Here is a 23,433-nt window from a genome sequence, read left to right on the forward strand (position 1 = left end):
ATAAATAGTTTTATGTTTTGCACAGCAAATATATAAATGCTTGCAGAGCATCAGGTACATAACTCAGCTTTGCACCCATCTGCTTTGCACAGTGTTTTTAGAGTAAACTTGTGTCCTTGGACACCAGCCATATGCATGTCAGGAAAATTGTGACTCAGTTTAGTTTGGTGCAACTTGCACTGAACATGTGTTTAGGGAGTTTTGTAGGAGGAAAAGAGCCTTATATTCCAGGCTAAGTCTGGGATTATGTGTCATCTGACTTGGCAGCTCTGGGGCATTAACTGGCATCGTATATCAGGTTAGGTTAATAATCCACCACTTGGTTCTGCTTGAGCAGATCTGTGTGCCCAAACTAGGGATCAGCTGACAAACCTGGAGTCTCAGGGGAAAAGGATTAGTTGCTCTGTGATCAGCAGGATGGCACTTGCCCCACGAGCTGTTCCGACCTAGTGCCTGGATCTGCCGTGAATCAGAAGCTACATCTGGGAAGTAGCAGTACAAGTCCAGCTCTCCAGGGACACCCATGGCAATGAAAACAGGCTTGGATGACAAAATGACAGATACCAGCAACTTGGATGAGATATTACCAGAATGGGAGAAAATCTTAAAGGATATAAAAATACCTGCTTTTTTTAACAAGATGCCCCAAGAGACTGGGAAAACTTTCCTTCACTCCAAACAAGTTGGGAATTACCTAGTAGGCAAAATGATCAACAAGGGCTCCTTTGCCAAGGTGATGGAGGGACTGCACATTCCCACAGGGGAGAAGGTAAGCTCAAAAGAAGAGGGTAACACACACTAGGAATTGCAAGTAACCCCACACTAATTTATGGCAGAAAATTTCAGATGTTTAATCTGAAAACCACAATCTACTCAGTGAATTATCCTCTGAACCTTATCCTCATAAATTAACCTCATAAATTCAGTTTACTGCTTATGTATAATCAATCACATGTGTGAATACGTATTGAGTGCAACTATTTTCACAATTATAAAATATAGACAACAAAGATATTCTCCTGAAAGAGAAAAGGATGCTGGCACAAAGACAATTTCAAATCTGCTTTGCCTAATAATCCTCACTGAGCAATTAGTGCCATGTGTCTCAACTTTAAAGCTATGGACAGCACTGAGTGAAAAGTCAACCATTCCAACAGCAAATATTTATATGGCAGGACACAGATAGCATCAGTTATCTCCAGCTCAGTTGGGCTAAAGCAACATACCACCAGACAAAAGTGGGTTGCTCTCAAGGGAATTTTTGACTTTTACTTTTCTTGTGGCTTCGGTAGCTACGCTATCTGGCTAGCTCCCCAGCCCATAATAGCCAGTATGTGGAGTAGCTTTTAGACTAAGTCAGAAGGGAGCATGTTAGAAGAAAAGTGTGGTATGTTTCAGACACAGTTACAAGTCAAACATGAAGGGATTTTTGCATTTCAGAATATTTCATATAGGCATTTTTATTAATGCAATGAGAGTGACAGATATGACAGACTTCAGCCTTCTTGTTTTGGCCTTCAAGAGAAATGAAAAGTACATTCTTCCATCAGAAACATCATGTGATTCTGATTATCAACACCATTTCAAAAAAAGCGTCTCCCCCATGTCATCTTACTCCCTATCCTCCTGAAAACTAATCCTTGTTGCAAAGCTTGTTGCTAATTTGCAAATACCCTGCCATTTAGGTAGCCATAAAAGTCATTGACAAGAGGAAAGCCAAGCAGGATTACTACGTTTTAAAAAACATGAAGCGTGAGCCGCGGATACACCAGATGGTTAAGCACCCCAACGTTGTTCGGCTATATGAGACCTTGGAGACTGACAACTCCTATTACATGGTGATGGAGCTGTGCCTCGGTGGGGACCTCCTGGAGAGAATCTGTGACAAAAAGAGGCTGGTGGAACAGGAAGTAAGGAGATACACCAGGCAAATTCTGTCTGCAGTAGAGCACCTGCATTGCCAGGGAATTGTTCACAGGTAAGGTTTCTCCTCCTTCAAACAGTAAGAAAAGGAAGCGTGCAAGAACATAGAGTTCTCTTCTTCACCAAGAGCATATCTTTATTTTTTCCATCACAAAAACAGGGATTACAAAGAAGACTATGTTCTCTCAGCTCATATTAACAAAGCATTTTATTTTCAGTAGTGGTTAGTACTGTTATGAGTTGTTACGAACCCCTTAGGCAGTGAAGTAAAAAGGATACTTATCCCAGGGACAAGAGCAGATGAGCACAACAAACCAATACTTTGCCACAATTGTCTCATTTTTGATTTGAATGATTTGAATCATTTTAATAATTTTATAATTTTAAAATAATTTGAAATTATTCAAATATTTTAGTGTGGCTATGCATATGAATATTGTTGTCCTTTGGTTAGCCACAATGTATTGAAATAACTCAGAACAGAAATCCAAGGAATCACAGCCCACTGCTTATCAAGAGGACATGTCCTGCAGGTGGTTGATGACTCTCCGTGTTGGCTTTTGCGTTACGAGGACAGATCATGAATTCAGTCACTGCTATAGGAACCTGAGCACCCGTGCAAGGAGAGCTGATCTTCCTCTCTCTAAGGGATCTTGGCACAAATGTCAAGAGCAGCAGAATAAGACTTCCATTTTAACTGGAAGAATAGGCAAGATGCAGTTTTTCCCACCATTTTTCTGTTTTACTTAACGATTCACAGTCAATCAGATTCTTAATTTTAAATGGTAAATGCACTCACCAAGAAAGCCCACAGGACCTAAAAAGTAATCCAGTTGACTCCATCGTTACAGCAACCATGAAACAAATAAGCTGTAAATGTGATGTTTCAGCATTTACAAGTGTTTTGTGACTCAAAATGCTTACAGTCCAGCACTTCATTATATTGAATTTGTCAATTAATAAGGAATGGTCAAGAAAGAAATAGTTAGTATCTGACCTAGAGAATTTAAACAAACAACAAAACCAAAAAAACACCAGAAAACAAATGCAAGGGGCTGCACCCATTTAGTCCAGGCTGACATCCCTGCCCTGCTGGTTTCCTAACTAATCTATTTTACAGCATTTCTTCAGTGCTCGCTATCATGACATTTATGTTCTTCCCATGACAACATTCTCCATTAATTTCTCAAGTCCTGTTCCCATCTTTTCATTTGGAATAATTCTTCACAGTGAGCTGGAGACTAGCCTGACTTCTAGCCCTACTTCTGTCTTTTTCTGTTGTTCATGCTTTGCTGGAAAAGCTTTGTGGGAGAGAAGAATTTTTCTGCACACCCTGAGAGTAGGCAGGAACAAAGTCATGTGGGCTTTGACCTGATTTACTATCAAACTGCCCATACCAAAGGAAAATTCATTCCTGCCTCTCCAGCACATTGTCACAGAGTTTATTTGTTGTTGCATGGCCTGGCAGGAGCCCAGTCACAGGTGTAGGTTCAGTCAGCAGTACTTCAACTTGTGACCTGCTTCTAGCTTTGAGATTCAGAGCTGTGGCCTTGACCTCTCACCAGAAGCAGATTGGGAAAGATCTGGAAGGGCTTCCCCACTCAGCTCCTCCAGCTGCAGTGATTTATTGCAACTCACTGCAGAGGTTAAACCAACATGGATAATTGTGGGTGTATCCTCTTTTGAAACGAAGGCATCAGTGTTTCCAGAAAGATGAGGGAAGAAGTAGGAAAGTTACCTCACAAATCCAGTCTGGTTTTCCTATCTAAGCACTGAGGAAAACTCAACTCCTTGCATTGCTTTAACACAAGGAAAGGAAGGTTCCCAAGCTGCCTGTTGGGAACAGCTGCTGATCTGTGGAGAGGATCCTGGTAGAATCACACCAGTTATGAGTTCATAACTGTGTGCCAATGCTTGGGTCTATGCCAAGCACTGAGGTGTTTGCTGATGGTAGGGTCTCGTCCCTAAGCTCATCACTTAGCAATGTGTTAATTTAATTTACTTTTCTCCAAAGTGTTTTATTTAAAAATCACTGCTGATTTTTAATCCTGCATGTATCTCAGAAAAACAATATTTTCTACTGTCTTAACAATATACTTGATGAAAAATTGGTCAATTTTGTAGCTGTTTTTAGTCCAAAATGATATATCTCAAGCAAAATTTGATACTGTGTTTGGACAGCTATTTGGTGTTTTAACCTTTACTTCTCCAATTCATCACTAAAATCAGCACTGATGCACCAGATCCTTACAGGTTAAATTGAGTCCATATTTCAGAGTAAAAGTAGTAACCTTTCTTGTCCATGCAAGATCATGGTTGATCTTTTGTCACAGTTGCCAAAACAACCCAGAAGATGGAGCATTGACGCCCAGCTTTTTCCTGTGCCAGATATAAGAAGGCTCAGGCACAAGAGCTGGCTCAACAGCTCCACAAGCTAACACTCATCAACTGAGTTCTGCTTACTATCCCTGTGCCTGCTCTGGACATGGCCAAGCGGTGAGGTAATGCATCTGAGCTTAGAAACCCCAAATAAAGACGTGTAAGCTAAATCCCATTGCCTTGCAACTGGATTGGAGTGGCGCGTGCGCAGACAGCTACCGACCCCTGCAGCTGGCGCTTGTGAGGTGACAGTAACTTACTTGTTTGTACAGTTCCTAATTTTTCCTGCCTGTTTTTCCTGGATATTTTCCCTCTCCTCAAATAAAAATGTCATATATTCCTTTGAATCCCTACTGAACCAAAGTCCTGGAGAAACATCACAAGCTGCCCTCTAGGCTCTCTCTCTCTCTCTCTCTCTGAAGCGCCCATGGGAATGAAGAGGAAAAAAAATCATGGTGTTGCATAAATTTACAACATTCCTTGGGAAGTTTCCTTTGGAAAAAAAAGAACATGATGTATCTTTGATGTAAGATAACTTCTGACATTATGCAAACTTTCATAGTGACCATTATCATGTTTTTCAGGCAAGAAAGTCTACATTTTTATTAACTCTGTGAGCAGTCAGCTCAGCCTAAAGAACAGCAGTTGTAGCAATCATAGCAAACATAACATTATTTAATGGCAGTGAGTAAAAGTCATCAGAGTGCACTGTGGGGTGCTAAATCTAATAGAAATGTCAGATTTGCAGTAGTCTGAAACACAAATTATTTTAAACCACAGCATTTCAGTGCATAGGGTTATGATACAGGCAGGCTATGAACAAACTTACCTTAAATCTACCTCCCAGCTTTTGGGCACTGGTTAATTTGCCACTCCAGAAAACATGCTATTCATATTAAAACTTATTAAAGAGATATCATTAAAACCATCCCCATCCCCATTCTCAGCCTGGGGCAGCAGAGAGTTTTGAATGCAATGCTGTCCCATCCAGAGCCACAGAGTTAAAAGGATGCTCCCCTAAACCCACCCACCACGACCACCTCCAGGCTTGATCCCCTGCAGCAATGCAGGGCTGTTCATGCAGCACCAGTCCACCCAGCCCTTGTGCCTTGCTCCCATCACTCCTTCTGGTTTGTCCTCCAAGGTCTCCCCAAGAGTTGACAAAAGCACTTCACAGATTCAGAGCAGGTGGGAGGGAAATCCAGGACTTAGAAAAGCATTGCAGGATCTCTGCCTGGCCCCCAGCTCAGAAATGACACTGGCTGAGAACTCCTCCATGATGACAAATATTTCAGTTGCCACTTCAGGCACTCCCTGCAGCAAGGCATTATTCTGGCTTTTGCTTTTAATTTGGAAATATGTAAATGCTCACAAAAGAACCTGAGCCAGTATTTTTCTCGCAGCTTGGATTACATCTTCCTGTAATCCTATTGATTCTGTTTACATGGACATCACCGAAGATGTCTCTACTTTCAGGGTAGCTGTCTCCAACACAGCTTTGGTACATACCCCCTCTTTTACAAGCAAGGCACATCTCACTTTCCAGCTCCCCTCTCATCCTTCACATTTCCCAGGCACTACTTACTTGCAAAGAAATCAGAAATATTCAGCAGTGCTCAATACTCCAAAAAGCCAAATGAACTGTGGTCCAATATGTGCAACTTTTTTACTCAAAAGAAGAAATAAATGCAATTCACTAAAAAACAAAGTCTAAATCAGTAGAACATGATTCCTAAAATTAATACTTTATTTAAAATGTATATTCTTAAAATATTCCCTGAAATACGGATAGTTTCCATTTTCCTGACTGAAAATTTCAGGAAGCAATAAGGATCTTGTTACAATTGTAGAATTGTAGGCAGAGCTTTGCAGAACTATTGTTATAATTTCAATTAAACTTTGCCAAAAACTATCTGCAAATGTTTAGCTGGGACATCAGGCATCCTAAAGTTTGTTTTCTGTCTGAATTTCAGGGACCTAAAAATTGAAAATTTTCTTCTTGATGAGAACAACAACATCAAAATCATTGGTAGGTGCACTGCTGTCTGTGAGGCTTGCTTTCTGCTTTTTTCGTGTGCGTGCAGCTTCAGCTACTGTTCAAACACCATACTTGACAAGTGAGCTTGAGATTATTCAACAAATATATTTGAGTTTTTAGAATAAATTCAAGTTAGTAACAGCTTGTTTATTTGAACTTTAACTGCAACATATTTTTAAGAGAACAAGAAAAACTATTTTGTGGATTATTTTCCCTTGTGTATTGCTGGTGAACCAAGAAACAATTACAGCTTTTATGTGTAGAAAGCTGTTCCTACCAGAAGTGATTTGTAGACAAAGAAATAAATCTTCTGGGTTGAAACACAGGTATGGACACATTAGTTTCTGTTGAGTCATTACTTCAGCTAGAGGCCTCATCATTTGGTATGTGTCAAAAAAAAAGAGAGACTCTTTTGGTCACTAACAGAAATCTTGCTAGGGCTGTGAAGCAAACAATTATAAAAATGAGAGAATTTGCACCAAGCAGTTAACACAGCTCAGAGAAACATTAATTTTATTCCATGAAACCTCACAGAAAAGTCCTCACAACGGATTCTAAATCTTAGGGAAGCCACATGTTTAACCCAGTGTTTCCCAAACTTTTAAAAGCTTAACACCTCTGAGAAAAAAAGGCACCAACTCTTCACCCCTGTTTTATAGCCAGCCAGTCCTTTACAATCACACCTTTCTCTTTCCTCCCCCTTGCACACGTGCACATTCACAGAGAAAAAGGCTTAAGTTAGTCCTTTTGCCCCCACATTTACCATGGGCTGAAGCACACAGAGCTGAGCCCAATGTCATAGCTCATTAAACCATGCTAATGTGGCTGTGTTGTTAAGCTCATGCAGTCAACAGAAGCAAACCAAAATAATTAAACCAAAATCAATCAAGCCAGGTCCATGGCTGGGTAACTTCACTGTAAGTCCCCTGCTAATTCATGGCATGTTTATTCAAACCCAAATTGGCATCCACAGCTGAGTCATCATTAGATGCTACAACTGGATGCTGGTTTTGTCTTTCTCCTACTTTCAGATAATTGGTAAAGCAATTTGAAAAGAGACTAAAACTTCTTTGTCTTTGGCTTTGTGACCATCAGATTTTGGACTGAGCAATACTGCAAGGTTTGAGGGTCTCTCCCAGGAGCTGTTACATACCCAGTGTGGAAGTCCAGCTTACGCTGCCCCAGAACTCCTTGCTCATAAGAAATATGGTCCAAAGGTAGATGTCTGGTCCATGTAAGTAGATCTAAAAATGTACTTATTGAAACATTCTCAGCACTGACTGGTTTAGACAAGACTGATATAAATGGGTTGGTAGCATTCAGCTTTGGGGCGTTAAAGGCAAAAGCAGAGATGTATCAGGGAAAGGTTACCAGAAAAAAAAAACAAACAACTGAGTATCTTGAAATGTGCCTCCACTGAAAAACACTGGAGAAAAAAAATGAAGGATCAATACACATGCTGTTCTGGATTAACCCAGTGCCAAAAGAAGCCAGCAGAAGGTAGGGTATCTGCATGTAGGAACCTGTGCTGAAAAGTCAGAGAAAGAATTGTACATATCAACCCCCTCAAAAGACCCCACTACCCTCCTGTCCTGGCAGATGGTTTCAGCTGACAGCTGAGTAACTTCTGTGAAAATCAGACTCCTTGAAAGCCCTGGACTGACAAATGGGCACTTTCTGTCTAAGGCAAATTTTGCAAAAAAAAAAAAAATCTGTACAGAAAATTTGAGTCTCAGGGACACACAGGACAAAGATGTATAACAGAGCTATGAGACCTCCACCCATACCTTAGCAAAGCCCTTTATACTGAATTATGATAATAAAGTGGAATTCTTTTCCGTCATAGATGACACAAACCTTCATGGCATCCACTGTCCCTTTTTATTACATCTACAGGATACATCTCCTATAATAAGCAAGAATGCAGAAGGTGCCAGAAGAAGAGCAGTTTTTCACATAAAGTATCTTAGCCTTTTTAAACACATTTGCAGTTTGTAGTTCAAGTAGGGAAGTTATGGGTTTTTAACATTTTTTCTAGCTGGCGCTGGGAAAATTATGATATATTAAGTAGATTAGTCGATTTTTCTACTCTTTAATCTTCATGGATTTGGACAGGAGAACAGCTCTCTATGTCCATCATTTTGCCAAAGGCAATTCATGATTATCTGTATATATGTGTGCTTATATACATACATATATATATATATATGTATATATATGTACATATACATATATATATATGCCAGTGTATCAGCTTCTCCTCTGCTTTTTCACAGTAGCCAGATGTCTGGGTCTCCACCCAGGAGACATTTTTTAAGCCAATTTCTAACAGGAATGATTCAGGGCATGGCAAATGAGCATGAGTAGTATAGACTAAACCAAATCTTTGCCTAGAATATTAAGATGAAAAAAAAAAAAATTGGCTCATTAAATGCACCTTCATCCAGACTCTTCCCATTTATTTACAATTGTAACCATAATTCCTTGCAGTATCCTGAACACCAAGTGTTAGAGTGAAAATCCAGCTATTAAAGCCAGTGATAAAATCTCATGGATTTCAAAGAGCTTGCAAGGCTTCTAAGAGTAACAGCACTTTTTAGTTTAGAAATGCCCCTCCCATCCCATCCCACAAGAATATTTATTTGAGAGATATAATGATATGCTTCTGGAATAGGTTGCCTAAAAAAGCTGTGGATGTCCCATCACTGGAAGTGTTCAAGGCCAGGCTGGATGGGGCCCTGAGCAACCTGGTACAGTGGAAGGTGTCCCTGCCCCTGGCAGGGGCGTTGGAACGAAATGATTTTTAAGGTCACTTCCAACCCAAACCATTCTATGATTGTGTTTAACGCACAGTGCTGCATTTGATCAAAACCACTTCATTCAGGACACCTGCAAATAGGAAAGGAAGGCCTGGAGGTACCCAGCTGCTCTGAACAGGGATGTCACACTTGGCTGTCCATCTGCAAGGATGGGGAGTCTCCTTGAGGAGTTCTCAGCCATAAAGAGAGATGTGTAAAGAGCAGTAAAGACTAAACTGTGTGTTCACAAAGGACAAAGAGTTTTAGTTTGCTCTACAGGGTTGCTGGTAGTTACATACAGACATCTGGTTCAGGTGCCTAAAACAGATGATTCGTTTTCCTATATGCTCAAAAGGTAAAAAGGATTTATATACATATAGAAAGTATATTATTCCACTCAAGACCTGCTCTGGCAGACATACTATATATTTGAGGTTTTATCTAACCATGGTTCCTATATCTCAGCTTCTAAATTTACAGGGTATGAATAGTACACAAAGTTAAGGGTGAAGGAACACGTGCTACCAAACTACTTCAATGTTTGTCTGGTTTTCAAGAGTGCTGCTCTGGATTTATGTAAACATAGCACAGATTAATCATGCTTAGAGGATGCTGTCAGCACTTAAATAGGATAATTCTGATTTCACATTTCAGATATCTGAATGGGGCAAAGCAGTAATCTTTAGAACTATTTACCAAGCTCACTCTTAATAAACAATAAATAACAGGTCAAGGTCTATATAAAACATCTATATGGCCTTTGTTGTTTTACACAGACATATTCTGAACCTCAGACATAAAGCACATATAAAATTTAAATTGGAATTTTTCACATTATCATACTGGGAAAGGGAATTCTGATGGACTGAAATATTAGTTAAAAGGTAAGTTACTTCTGTTGTCACAAAATAGGTAAAGGACTACAAACTGATGGGGTTCTAGAATGAAAATATTTCAGTGTAGTGCAGACATACTGACTTTATGCAGCAGAACCAACAAGAGGTCATTGCAACAGGAACCAGAAAGCCAGTCAGTCAAAAGCACACTCACAGACCCAACCAGATCCAGCTGCAGTACAGGCAAGGCTCCTGAGATGCAGCAGTGAACTGCAGTGCCTGTTTGCCTAATCATTACTTTTGTGCAGAAGATTTTAAAGGTCCTTTGGAGACTGCAAAGTGATTGGCTTTCATGCAACAGCTGAATTGAGGAAACAGCTGTTGTATTCAAACAAATCCACAAGTTCAGTAGGACAGAGGAGAAGCAGTTTGTTATGGCTAATAAACTTTCACGTTTAACATGCCATCAGATTCCATCTAAAAGTAACTACCAAGTGTGTTAGTGTTTACTAGCTGTAACTGTATGTAATATTTTAAAAGAGGTTTTGAACAGCAAGTCCGTCTCATGTTTTTCAATTGTTTGAACACATTAATAAAAATCAGAGTTGAGTACATCACCGATTTGTTTCACAGATATTATCTGCACTGGTGTACCAACAAGTCAATTAATTAAAATTAGAATTGCCTGAATTCCTAAAATTATTATTCCTGCTGAGCTCAGTAGAGAAATGGTAAAGGACACTTGGAGGGAGGTCTGAGCAACCTGGTCTAGGGAAAGGTGTTACTGCCCTCAGCAGAGGGATTGGAACTTCATGATCTTTAGGATTCCTTCCAACCCAGGCCATTCTATGGTTCAATGATTCATTCTATGGTGAAGAACAGAGCTGTTGTGGTGGTGCAGTTCAGCTGGAGCAAGGAAGTACCATGGAGAGTGTTCAAGGAAGCCTCCCTGTTCACAAACGCAGGACAGCTAAGCAAGTTTTCCAAAAGTTGGTACTTTTCCAGACTGAATGGCAAACCTTCACAAAGTTTGCTGATTGCTGCTAGCAGGCTGTTAGTCTTTCACAAGAGTTAAAGTTTTAAGTCTTTAGCCAACAGCAAGCTGTTACCAAACGAAAGCCTTCTAGGCATAAGTCACACCTAATTTAGCAATCTGAGCAAAGCAAGAAGAATTGAATTACTATTTGGAACAAGATCTATTGCATCAGTCCCTGTGCCGTGTTGTCACTCAGCCTCCAAACCAAAATGCTTTATTCTGATGGGCTGGGTACATTACACTGTCACTCCAATTAGCTTATTTTTAAAATAAACAGCAGGTCTCCACTTTCAACACTGCAGGCTTTCCCATCACTCACTGCACACTCTATTTTACACACACTTCCCAAAGCATTCTTTTCTAGATAAAATGGCATTTACACAAAGAAAAAAAGGCATAAGATGTGTATTCAGTAGAAATTTCTGCTTAGAGGTAATTTGTAACCTCATTTGTGATGCTGAAGGCAACTCTCTGAAAACTGATTCATAACTTTGTGAGATTTTTAAATAAGTGTTTATTAGCATTATATGGAGCTCTGATGTTTGTCTTTTCTTTTGACAGAGGTGTGAGCATGTTTGCTATGCTAACTGGCACATTGCCCTTCACAGTGGAGCCTTTTAATATCAAGCAACTGCATCAAAAGATGTTAATTGGAGAAATCAGCCCTATTCCATCTGATATTTCCCCTGGTAAAACACTTTAGTTTTTATAAAGAATACAGATGCAAAAAAGTTTCAAACCCTGAAATTATGTGAATTTAGCAATAACACAATCTTCTGGAAACTAAGATGTACCTTTTCCAGCTGCTTTGTTTGCATTTAGAAACAGCTTTTTTGAGGATGTGGCAATATCACTCTGTCTCAGGCTATAAGAAAAATAACACTGTTGTCTTTTCAAAAGACCATTATTCTTGGTGCTTACTTACAGGGAGAATAAAATATATATTGCTTTTACATAATTGGAGCAGATCTGCAGTAAATGAGAGCATTGCCATGTTTAGTATGTCCCTGCTGTGTATCACAGACAGGCATTCTTTCCTGTTTTTCCCACAAATGAATTATCTAAACCTTAGATATTTTTTCCTGGAGACCTTATCTTTTGGCTGCTGACAGACCCTACAACACTGAGATTATTAAAGACATGGGAGGATTATTTTTGTGAGGAGTCTGCTCATATTTTTCATGAGAAAAAACCAAAATGTGGCATTTTTCAACTAATTTTACTGGCAATCTTTAATAAGATACAGTCAGTGAAATATATTTGGGACAACTGAGAAAGATAGTTCTCAAAAAATCTAGCCTGAATTACAATCCATGGCTCTAAAGCCCAGAATTCCTATTGGTGTGTACATGCTCTCAGTCAGCAGTACAAGGTTTACCTCCTCAAAGCTCAAAATTCTTCTGCTTTACAACAATTCTTATACACCTCTGGCTTTGATCCTTATTTTCTCTCCACCTGGAGTAACATCCTCCCTGCTGACTGTCACAGGCTTGGGTCCCTTCTCAGAGCTGTTATGGTACATCTTCACTGACCGAGTTGGAAAGCAGAGGAAAGAGAGACATATTTTGCCCAGCTATCTACCAGCAGGAGTTCAGATCTCCCCATAGCTGTGAGGAACTACGATGCTCTTAGGCAAGAATGATCCTAGGAACCAGGATTAGCTTCAGCAGCTGCCTGCAGCTGAGTCCTGGGAAGCAGCAGACAGTTCCAGATTAAGCTAGCTGGATCTAGTCTGGAGTATTAAGATAATGTGGTGATTCAATTTCTTTCTCTCCCCTAGTAAATGGAATAAAGATACCATAGCTGTCAAGAATGTCTGTGCATTAGTCTCCCATTTCTCTTTCTTTGGAGATCAGTTGCCAGATAGTAGCTTCATTTTTGTAGAATCCCTCTGTAGCTGGAATTATTATATCTCTAATTTTTCTTGTTTATGTTATTGTTATAGCTTCTGCTAATAAATGCATTATCTCTGCTTTTTCTACAAAGCCCACACAGTTAGTGGAAGATTGTGGGTAACTCCATTGTTCTCTTGCCCACTGGGAATTCAGTGAGAGAGCAGTAATAAACTGGCTCTGCATACTTAGATCTAAATTCTTCTGAAGGAGATTACAAGTGAAAGGAGCAGTACGTTCCCAGTTTAATGCTCACTTGCCATTTTTTCCATTTCAAAACTTCCCCAAGGAATATGGAAAAATTCAGTAAAGTTTTCCCAAGAAGAAAAAAAAAAAAAAAAAAAAAAAAAAAAGAGGGACTTTATGAAATGTTGGAGCTGTGTGATTGACATACTGACATACTGACATACTGGAATGTTTGAGCTCTCTCTATCCCAACTCCAGGGAGCCAAAGCACAACACATCATCTGAGCAGAGGAGTCCATCTCCATCCCTCATTACAGAGACTTTTATCCATGCAACCAGCTTCTTTGGGTGAGGAACATAACTCCTGCGCAGTCAGCTGGCACAGAAGTGTCCTTTATCAGTGGCCTGATCAAATGCTGTGTTAATGACTGCTGGTGGCATGGGCTGCATTCACTGGGGTAATCAGGAAAATTAGGAACTGCATCTACAGCAGCATCCAAAGGTCCCTAGCAGGCATCTCAGCATTGGCCGCTGCTGCCCACCCTGCCCTTGGGGGAAAGGGATCACCCTATGGGACCATGGCAGGCTCAAAGAAAAGCCCTAGAGACTTGATTTTAGCTGAGGCTCTTATAATGTGGAGAAGCAGGGCAAGTGCCACATTTCTGAAACAGGAAAAATATGCAGTGGTCAGATAGTAAAATACTACTAGCAAACAAGCCATTTTTTTGGAATACTGTACAGGAGCTGTACACTTCATGCAGTCTCTACTTGAGCCTGACCCTGATAAGAGGCCTGGAGTCAAAGAAGCAATAAAAGACAAATGGTTGAATGAAGGTTTCACCAGGAAAATACTGAACACTGCTGCCTATGAGAACAGGTAACAGTTTTGACATCTCTCTTCTACCTTTGGATTTCAAGATCGGGGATTTGGGAGGAAAACATTTTTTTTGGATCATTTTGGGGGTTTTGTTTTTGGTTTTTTTAATAAGATTTTTTTATCTCCTATGTGCCTTTCCAAAATGAGAGAGTTTTACTTCAGAAAACACCACATCAACACTTCTAACTGTGAATAAATTTTATTTAAAAGGAAACACCCTTATAGAACTGTTTATATATATTGTATCAATAATTTTGTTCTTAACATGCTTCACAGCTGCCACTAATTTCAGTGTGCTTCTAATCCTTTCCTACAATACTAGGTCTCACATGCCCACCTGAAGAAATCTTTTTTATATTACACCAAATTTCTTGTTATTCTAATAATTTTTATTCTCATCTGTCTTTGTAACTGATTTTAACAGGTCTCCATTTTTTCTTAGCAAGGCACTTTATGGTTTAAAATTATTATAAAAGTTTGAAATAGATATGTGCTATAGAACACTTCACATAAATGCTGCCAACTTTCAAGATATTAATCATCTTTCATATTGGGAGGCTGCAAAGCATGCTTCACATGTTTTTAAATGCCTAAATTCAGTGATGGGCATTTTACATCATACTCACTGCTGAAAGTAGCTAGTAATGGGTCACATATTTTATTCCCAAACTGTTCTGTAAGGGTCAGTATTTCACACTAATTGAAAAAGAGAGTAATCTGGCCTGTGTAATCTGCACCATCTGTGTCTAGAGGACTCTTAGCAGGTTTTCCTACCATGGTGATCCACTGCCACTCACAGCCAGAACTGTTAGAAATCTATGTTGCAATTTCTGTGGGAAGTGCCCACTGCTCCTGCCTTTGCCCTTTTTCCTTCCCTCACATGTCTGTTCTCATTCATACTGAAGTTTAAAAAATATCTCAGGATTCTCATAATCTAAGGATGATTTCTATAACGACTTTACTAGATTTTACTACTCACAGAAACCCACGAGTAAAACAATTATCCTTATAACAAAACATGATTTATTTCACAATCTGATTTATATAAAAAATTAGAATCCTACTGTACTTTCTTTAGCTCTCTCTTTTGTCCTTCAAGATTTTCCTGCCTTTGCTACTTTTCTGTCTTCTTATGTACATGCACACACACTATCTCCCTCTTAATCCATTTGAGGCTCCTGTACTGAAATACACACACTTGATAAAAATGAGAAAATGCTGTTTTCCATATTTTAATTTTTCAAGCTTAATCCTGGTGGGTGTCCTTTCAGAGTAATCAATTATATCAACAATAAGATGTTTAATGCTGCAGTAACAGAGCCTCAGCCCAGCAGTGAAGTTAGCGTGGCCAGACAAGATTATTGCACAACTGTGTATCATAATTTGCCTGTAAAATCAACTTAGCCAACTCCAGCTGCATCACAAGAAGTGATATACAGACAATACACTTCTTGTGTATTGCTTACTGTAAATTCTGACATTGTACCTGATCGCATCATTTGTATTAAAACACTTTTTCCTAACATTTCAGATTTTTCCCCAGTGGATTGAATCCTGTTGTTTTAAACTACATGACAAACATTATGGAGTTCAGTCTTTCAGAAGTTATCAACAGTTTAATAAATAACAGACCCTCTCCTGCCATGTCTTCTTATTGCTTGTTGCTGAAGAAACTGCTCAGGTTCCAGAAAGACCGCAAAAGAGCTCAGGTAAGATATTATGCTCATTAGAGACATAAAGTGCTCCCTGGATTTTTATGAGGAACAATGCAGCAACTATGTAGCACACATGAAAAAGGTGATTATCCAAGGAACAGGGAAAAATTCATCAAAAAAATAGTTATGGAATTGCAAATCCAAGTGCAGTCTCAAGAAACCCACATTCTGGCATTCTCAGAGGTGATTAATTTATGAGATTTTTTTATTCCCAGAGATAAATATATATTTTTATGACTAATGAATTTTTAAAATGAACTGCTGGTTGTAATGGGATTGAGAATTATTTTGTTTTACATATAAGATTACTTTTCCATTGGGAAACGGAGCATTAGCGTCTCGGTGACCTCTCCATCTCTTTCCTTTCTGACTGGTCTGTGAGGGTTTAATCCAAAGTCTGGGGAGGTGAGTGGGAAGCTGTGAAAGCTGTAAAATCTTTTCCTAGCATCTTTTTTTTCTTATTTTTACCCCCGTATTTTATTCTCACACTTCAGCTCCAGCTCACTCCGGAACATGGAGTGAGATCAGAGGGGACAAACATTTTAAAAATAAATTCAAAAAGTTATGGTAATCATTGGTAAGGCCACAATTAGTCAAAAAGGCTGTAAGCTTTTCTTTTACAACCATCTCCACTAAGGGGTTCACAGCTCAGCCATAAAAATTTTGCTTCAGGCAGAGACTAGGCAGACAGGAAGCCAAATTCCAGCTTCTAACACACAAGTGCAATGGGAAAAGTTTCAGCTACAAAAACACACACATTAGCGATTAGCCTCCCATTGAAAGCCTTCACCCTGGAGAAGCTGTACTTTGAGAAGGTCCAGTTGACTCCTCTAGAAATTATTCAGATGAGCTTGAGCAGATCCAGATCTCCATGCCAGCACACAGCCCCAAGGTCACAACAGTCTGTGCAGTGTCTGCAGACAGAGCCATAACTCAAAAATATGAGTTGGAGAGTGTGTGTGTGCATGCTTAGGGAGAGGAGGCTTTTCTTCACATATGCAAATTTTTTCATATTATGATTTTAAGTAGGATCTGCTAAATCATAAGTCACTAAAAAAGACCCATATTGTGAGGGCTATATCTAATAGCTCTGGATATCAAGCTGATTTACAGCCAGCAGAGATCTAGCCTTCCAGGCAAGTGGCAGTGTTTCATGTCATGTATGACCTCTTTCAGCATCCTACCCGGGTGGAAGAGGGAAGTGATCATGCACATAAAGTTGCAAGCTGACTAAGGGTCTGGGGTGCTTCCTGCCACTCCTGACATCCAAAATGCCCTCTTAATGCAGAGATTCAAACTGAATTCAAGCACAGACCCTTAAAATAGCTCTGATTATAAGTTAATAGCACTAAAAAATATTGTTTTGGAGTTCTACTAAATACATTTCCCAGGCAGAATGAAACTTCTGGTAGTGCAAGGAGGAAAAGAGGGGAAGTTTAATGAAGCAGTGAGTGACATTTTCTTTCTCTGTGCTGACATTTTTCCAGTTAAAGGTTTACACCCAAACCAGTACTGACGCAAAATAATCTGACCAGCTTCCAGCTCAAATCAGTGATGACTTTCACAAAATCACAGCATCACAGACAGGCTGAGGCTGGCAGGGATCTCTGGGAGCCATCTGATCTAACTCCCCTGCTCAAGCAGGGCCACATACAGATGGTTGCCCAGAACCAAATCTGGACTGCTTTTTATTGTCTCCAAGGATGAACACCAGCATTCCTGGGCAACTTTTGGCAGTGCTTGGTCACCCTCACAGTGAAAAACTCTTTCCTGATGTTCAGAGGGAAACTTGTGTGCTCTTCAGTCTCTCAATCATCTCTGTGGCCCAGAACTCTCTACAGTGTGTCCATATCTCTCTTACTGAGGAGCACAGAAGCAGATGCAGAGCTCCAGGTGTGGCCCCACCACCGCTGAGCAGAGGGGCAGCATCACTTCCCTCGATCTGCTGGCAACACTGGTCCTATTGCAGCCCAGGGTACCATCAGCCTTCTCTGCAGCAGGGTCACATTGCTGACTTGTGGACAACTTGAGGACTGCTTTCCAGCCTGGTGGCCCCAGCACATGCTGGTGCCTGGGGTTGCTCTTCCCCAGGAGCAGGACTTTGCACTTTATATGCACTCTGAGGTCTGTTCAATTCTGCCATATCCCAGCTCCTCATTTCTTCACCTTCCTCATAACTCCCAGGTGTACAGAGCTTTCTTCTGCACCACAAAACCATGGTGATCTGCAAATATTCACTTGATCAATGTGGGGAGTTCTCAAATTTGCAGACAGAATCTCCCTTCGATGGTTGCACAAGGAAATTACTCACTTTTAGTAGGACATCTTCAATGGGAACTTGAAATACAGGCACAAGATAAATGTCTAAATTTGGCAGAGTGGATACCACCACAAATAATACCTTTTTATATCTGTTAGGGAGATATACAAATTAGGAAATTAGAACAGACCAATTATACCATCTTTTCATGCCATTAAAAGTTTGTTTCCCTTTTTCCATCAGCACAAAGTTTGTAAATGCTACCTTTAAACTCATGAACACAAAGCCTGCTACTAGCATTGTTTTAGAGATCATTCTGTTATCTAAAACTGTTGGCAAACTCACTGTTTTTTCCCTAAATAATTACACTACATAACTTGTTTCTTATTTTTGTCCCTCTATTCCCTCTTACATTCTTCTCTATTACAAAAATTAATATTTCTCCCTTGCTAGTAGTTAAGCTCTGCAACTTTTTGCAGTTAATAATGACCTCTTGGCTGTTTCTTATTCAAGCCTTTTGCATAACTAACCTGTGCAATCAGTTCTCCTCAAGAGCTCTTTTAAATCACGGCTATCAGTGTTACCACTTTTTACCAGTTTCTCCAACTTTCAATAATGTTGAGCAAGGCTGGAATTTGGGCAAAAACAGGAAAAAAAAGAGAGGAAGGCTGGCTAAGAAATCAAGCTGGGCATTCTTACTCAATCAATGCTCTTATTTTTCCAGCATCCTCTGGCCTGTTCTTCAGCTAAAGCTACTTTATGCACATACTTGCACAATGGCAAAACTTAGCCCTAAGCATATGTGAAGTATATAGGGAAAAGAAAAGAATGCATCTCTTGGATCCCAAGGCGGAGCCCCACACGGGTGGCATGACGTTTTTGGGCAGAGGCAGAGCCAAGAGCAGCCCCCAGCTTCCCTGGAGACTGGCCCATGCTGCGCTGGCACGGCTCTTGAAGGAGGCAGCTGGCAGGGGATTATCTTGCAGGGAGGATTCTCTGCTTTGGTCTAAAAGAGGCCAAATTCAACCACCTCTTTGTCAGGCTGTAATGCACTTCTTCGACCACCCAGCCACAGAGAGCTGGAACTGAGGAAGAAAAGTAAAGACTGTTAACTGAATGCAAGGGGGAAATTTCCCACTTTTTATTCATCATCTTGTTGAGATCCTGATGTTACTAGAGCTTAATTACAACAGCATGGGTATTTGATATTTGTGTTATAAATTATGCCAAGGATATTTCAAAATGCATAGATAGATGTTCTCTATATCCTGTATAAAGCCAACTATTTGCTATTTATTACTAGCAGTGTGTGATCCATCTTTAAATCACATTATTTCCTTTCAGCTCTCCAGATCTTGCAAACATATGCATCTGCTTTAACTTTAAGGATACGGATAGTTTCACCAAGTTCAACAAGACAGCTTGTGTGTATAAAATTCGAGCACAAAAATTAGAATTTGCATATAAATCAAATCTAAATTACTGAAACAGACAAGTAACAATTAGGAGTCACAGGTAAAATGAAGGAACCTGAAATCTAGTTGCCATTTATTTACACTATTTCTTTCTGGGACCATGAAGATTATTGCATACTTCTGTCTGCCTATGAAAAGAGATATTTACAGGAAGCTAATATCTATAAAAAAGCAAATTTATAGTAAAAAAAAATACTCTGGTATTTTTGAACAAATTAGAAACCTCCTTCCCTCTCAGTTACTTGTTGAAAAATTTGGCATCTAGCTCTTCTGAATATTCTGTCCAAAAAGAACAAAACATATCAAATATCAACACAAACAGAAAAGTAATTGCACTCATGATAATGCCTATGAATAACAAGCAATAGAATATTCTACCAACACAATCTGCCCAGACATTGTTTGGAATTCAAATACATATCACAAAACAGTACATTCAACCCATTCCAGGCAGCAGAATATTCTATGATTTTTCGCACAATACCAAGAAACGTACCATTTCCTGGGGAAAATTTTTCAGGAGAAATTCTAATCTAAAACTGAAAAAAAAAAAAAGGTTTGTGGAAATTACTTCTCATGTACAAACCCCCTGCATTTGAAAAACCAGTATGAGTCATTGTATTTGCACCATCTCCTCGTATACAGAAGTTAACGGTTGAACAAGCAAATAATAGTTTTGTTGGATGCAAACAGATGTGATTCTCATTTTTCTGGCTGCAATTAGAAAAGTCTGTTGAAAGCTTTACCCTTAAAAAAGCATAAGATCCTTTCCATGTTCAAATTTGAGCCATAAGTCATTGGATAAACTTAAAACACAGCCTGTCCTTTTATGCATCGTAGTTTCTCCAAGCAATGTATTTACATTTTATGCGTTCTGCTGTAGAAGAGGGAGCCTTAATGATTACAATTTGCCATCCAGAACTTTATAGCTAGTCCTTGCAGAAAATAGCATTTCTGCCAAAAAGCTTCCTGCCCAGGTGCTTAACCAATTAGCTCTTAAGAGGTCTGGCAGTAAAACCAGTCATGGCAAGTTTTCCGATATACTGTATATAAGGTGACAGCTTGCAAAATGTAAGATGAAAATTTGTTTTCTTAACTAGCAGTGTGTAAAATCCTGGGAGACTATTTGATTGCATAGCCTAAAATACTTATGACATCTCAAATTCCCAATTGATCTAGTGTGGTTTTAGCAATATGTTGTCAACTTAAACTTATTTTGTTTCTTTTTATAAATACTCTTAAAATAATGGCCCTAATTGTGTTTGGGTACTACAAGTATGTAGGAAGGATGGGATGACCCCGCAGATTTGAGGTTTGGAGTTCTTCAAATTTTTCCAAACATTATTGCTAACTCACAAAATACATTCAAGCTATCAAAAGTGCCTTTTCTCCACAAATTACACCCACTTTTAAAAACAACATGTTAAAAACATATTTTTAACAATGGGTGTACTTTGCAATGCAAAGATCAGAAGAAAACCATGAAAAAGATGAGTACACTATAGTAAAATTAACTACAACTCTGATTCTGGAAGCAAGAATTTCGTATTTTGTGGGGATGTCAGTAAAAAATCAAAAGTCACTAGAGATAATCCTCGAAGTGGTAGCCATGTAGAGACAAAGTGGGTCTGTCAAAGATGCTATGGAGAGCAGCAAAAAAAACTTGGCATTGGACTGGAATATCCATGTGGGTAGTTATCTTGGTTTCAGAACTGCATTTCAGGAATTTCTTTTTCAGGAACACCAGACCTGAAGGGAGATGTTCTACAACAGAAGCAGCTCACAGAACAAAACAGTCAGTTCATCACAGGACTTAGTTCTGTAGGAAGGGATTTATTTCTTCTATTCTTTGCTTTGCAAAGTGCTCCCCTTGTGAAAAATATGTTTGAAAGCTAACATCTTATTTCACAGCCCTTGCATTTTCACAAGGTTTTGACGCTTTGAAACTCAGTGTGAATGAGGCTGACACAGAGAAGACTCTGAAAACTTGGATCATAGGATAGACAAGTGACCTCCATATGAGAACCTATCCCTTATGCATGGAAGACACTTGTAGGAGTGAGGGAAGTGGTGCTGCAGCAAGGAGTCCTGAAGAAGCCCATGTTCTTGTTGGGATGAATGGTCCTGTTCCCACAGCTCCATGGAGGTCCTCCTGCTGCAATTCCACTGCAAAACCTGCCCAGATCTGTTCTAGTCTTCAGATCTGACTACTTGCTCTCATAGCAAACAGCAGCTTGCCCATGAGAATCTTCCTTCTGGATCAGGAGCAGCCCACAGCATTCTGTGATGTTTCTGCTTTTCCTCATGAGCTCTGTGATCCCTGACCTTCCTTACACATCTTGGGAGACTGTGAGCCATAAGCCTTAAAGGAGGGCTCTCCAAAGCTGGCGTTCTAGTGCCCAGTGGATTTTCATGCAAACTTTCTCCCTACAGCTTGTGTGGTAGAGAGAAGGGTCTGCCAACCCATGAAAGGCTGGGTTTCAGGAACAACCTCTGGAGTAGGGTCTGTTCAGATGAAATGTTGATGTGTGTAGCTAAGGCTTGTTTGGAACAAGATTTCCTGTTACACCTTATAGTATGATTTCTTCTAAAGTTCAGGTGTTTTTTTGTTCCCTTCAAATCAAATGGTGTCTGATCATTTTACAGAGGGAACATGAAGCAGAAAAACACAGTATTAATTCTGATAAACAGCTAAATAAGGAGTCAGAAACTAAGATTTCCCAGAAGGCTGAAACGGACACGCTGGAAAACCTTGGAAATTATGGCAGTAGGGAATTTCCTACTGTACTAACCCTGGCAATGCAGAATGCTATTCAAGAAGATGAGATCACAGTTGTATTGGAAAACCAAGAAAACTTGTCAAAAGGTACTGTTGTAAGTCTCAGAACGTTAGTTCAAAAGGGTAAAAGGGTATCTGTCTGAGGGAAAAAAGGGAACAAAATTCCTGAAAATGTTATAGAAATATCTTTGCATTTTGTACTGAAATTACGAGTATTTTGAGCAAAACACTAATGATAGATTTAGTTTTGATCAAGTGAAGTAATTAGCAGATAAACACCTGACCCAGTATCTGCAGACACTGATAACAAATAACAAATAACAAATAACTGTTCCATATGTGGGTTATTTCCTCTAGGAGGGGATGGTACTAGTACCTCTAAAGTACTTGCAAGGACAGACATTTATGAGTGAAAAAGGGCATTTTTCCACATTCTGAGGATGAACATGAACATGGTGCAAGTGTCACAATTTCACTATACCCAATGAGGGGTTGTATTCATATTGATGACATCATTTTCCACAGTCTCAAAAATATAGAAGATGCCAGGATAATCAAGCTCCATATCTGAATTTATTTCTGCTCCAGTTATGGCACCCTCATGGCTATTTAGATATGTACCATGTTTCAAATGATGTGATAGAAGCATAAATGCACTTGTTGCCCAGAGAAGCTATGGATGCCCCAATCCTATAAAGCCACGTAGGATGGAGTTCTAAGCAAACTGAACTAGAGAATGGTGAATGGGGATTGTAATGATCTTTAAGGTTCCTTCCAACCCAAACTATTCTATGATTCTTTGATTCTATAGTACTCAATAAAATTAAGCCAGACAACTTCATGTGGAGAGGATCATTTGAGGCTGTTCACCCAAAAAAATCTGACAATTGCCTACCAGCAGATCACCATCTGCCTGAAATCATCAGTGCAAAATTTCATTCTGTGTCAAGACGTACTCTTATTTATGCCTTTACAAATACCTATTTTATTATGGGATAAAGCTGATTTGATAATAACATGTTATTTTCTTGAAAATACCATTTCAGTGGAAGCTGATCTGATTTGTTTTATATTCTGTTTAGCTTCCAAGTTTGCAGGAAGAGAGTTGGTAAGCTGTGGGCCTCCTGAGTCATCAAGAAAAAGTATGCTGTTTGAGCCCATTTATCAGCCACTTTTGGACTCTCAGAACAATCACAATGATTTTGAAGACTTGACAGAGGCCAGAAGACCATGTCTTCA

At 39.5% G+C, this 23,433-nt stretch overlaps 1 protein-coding gene across 1 annotated transcript; it reads left to right on the forward strand.

Moving 5' to 3' along the window:
- Positions 1-407: 407 nt before the first annotated feature.
- Positions 408-22,607, forward strand: LOC147654726 (hormonally up-regulated neu tumor-associated kinase-like). Its single transcript, XM_086875204.1, has 7 exons — positions 408-769; positions 1,686-1,978; positions 6,276-6,331; positions 13,830-13,965; positions 15,497-15,674; positions 22,062-22,281; positions 22,552-22,607. The coding sequence occupies exons 1-7, from the start codon at positions 524-526 to the stop codon at positions 22,605-22,607; spliced, it is 1,185 nt and encodes a 394-aa protein (XP_086731330.1). The 5' UTR covers positions 408-523.
- Positions 22,608-23,433: the final 826 nt, after the last annotated feature.

This window comes from Cyanistes caeruleus, chromosome 2, assembly GCF_971803275.1.
Source record: "Cyanistes caeruleus chromosome 2, bCyaCae1.hap1.1, whole genome shotgun sequence".
NCBI classification, from domain to species: Eukaryota; Metazoa; Chordata; class Aves; order Passeriformes; family Paridae; genus Cyanistes; species Cyanistes caeruleus.

Excerpts from the sequence above, each read along its gene's own strand:
- LOC147654726 (XM_086875204.1), top strand. The coding sequence starts at position 524 with ATGGCAATGAAAACAGGCTTGGATGACAAAATGACAGATACCAGCAAC. Across the intron at positions 770-1,685 it reads ACATTCCCACAGGGGAGAAG|GTAGCCATAAAAGTCATTGA; the intron begins GTAAGCTCAAAA and ends CCTGCCATTTAG. Across the intron at positions 1,979-6,275 it reads TGCCAGGGAATTGTTCACAG|GGACCTAAAAATTGAAAATT; the intron begins GTAAGGTTTCTC and ends TCTGAATTTCAG.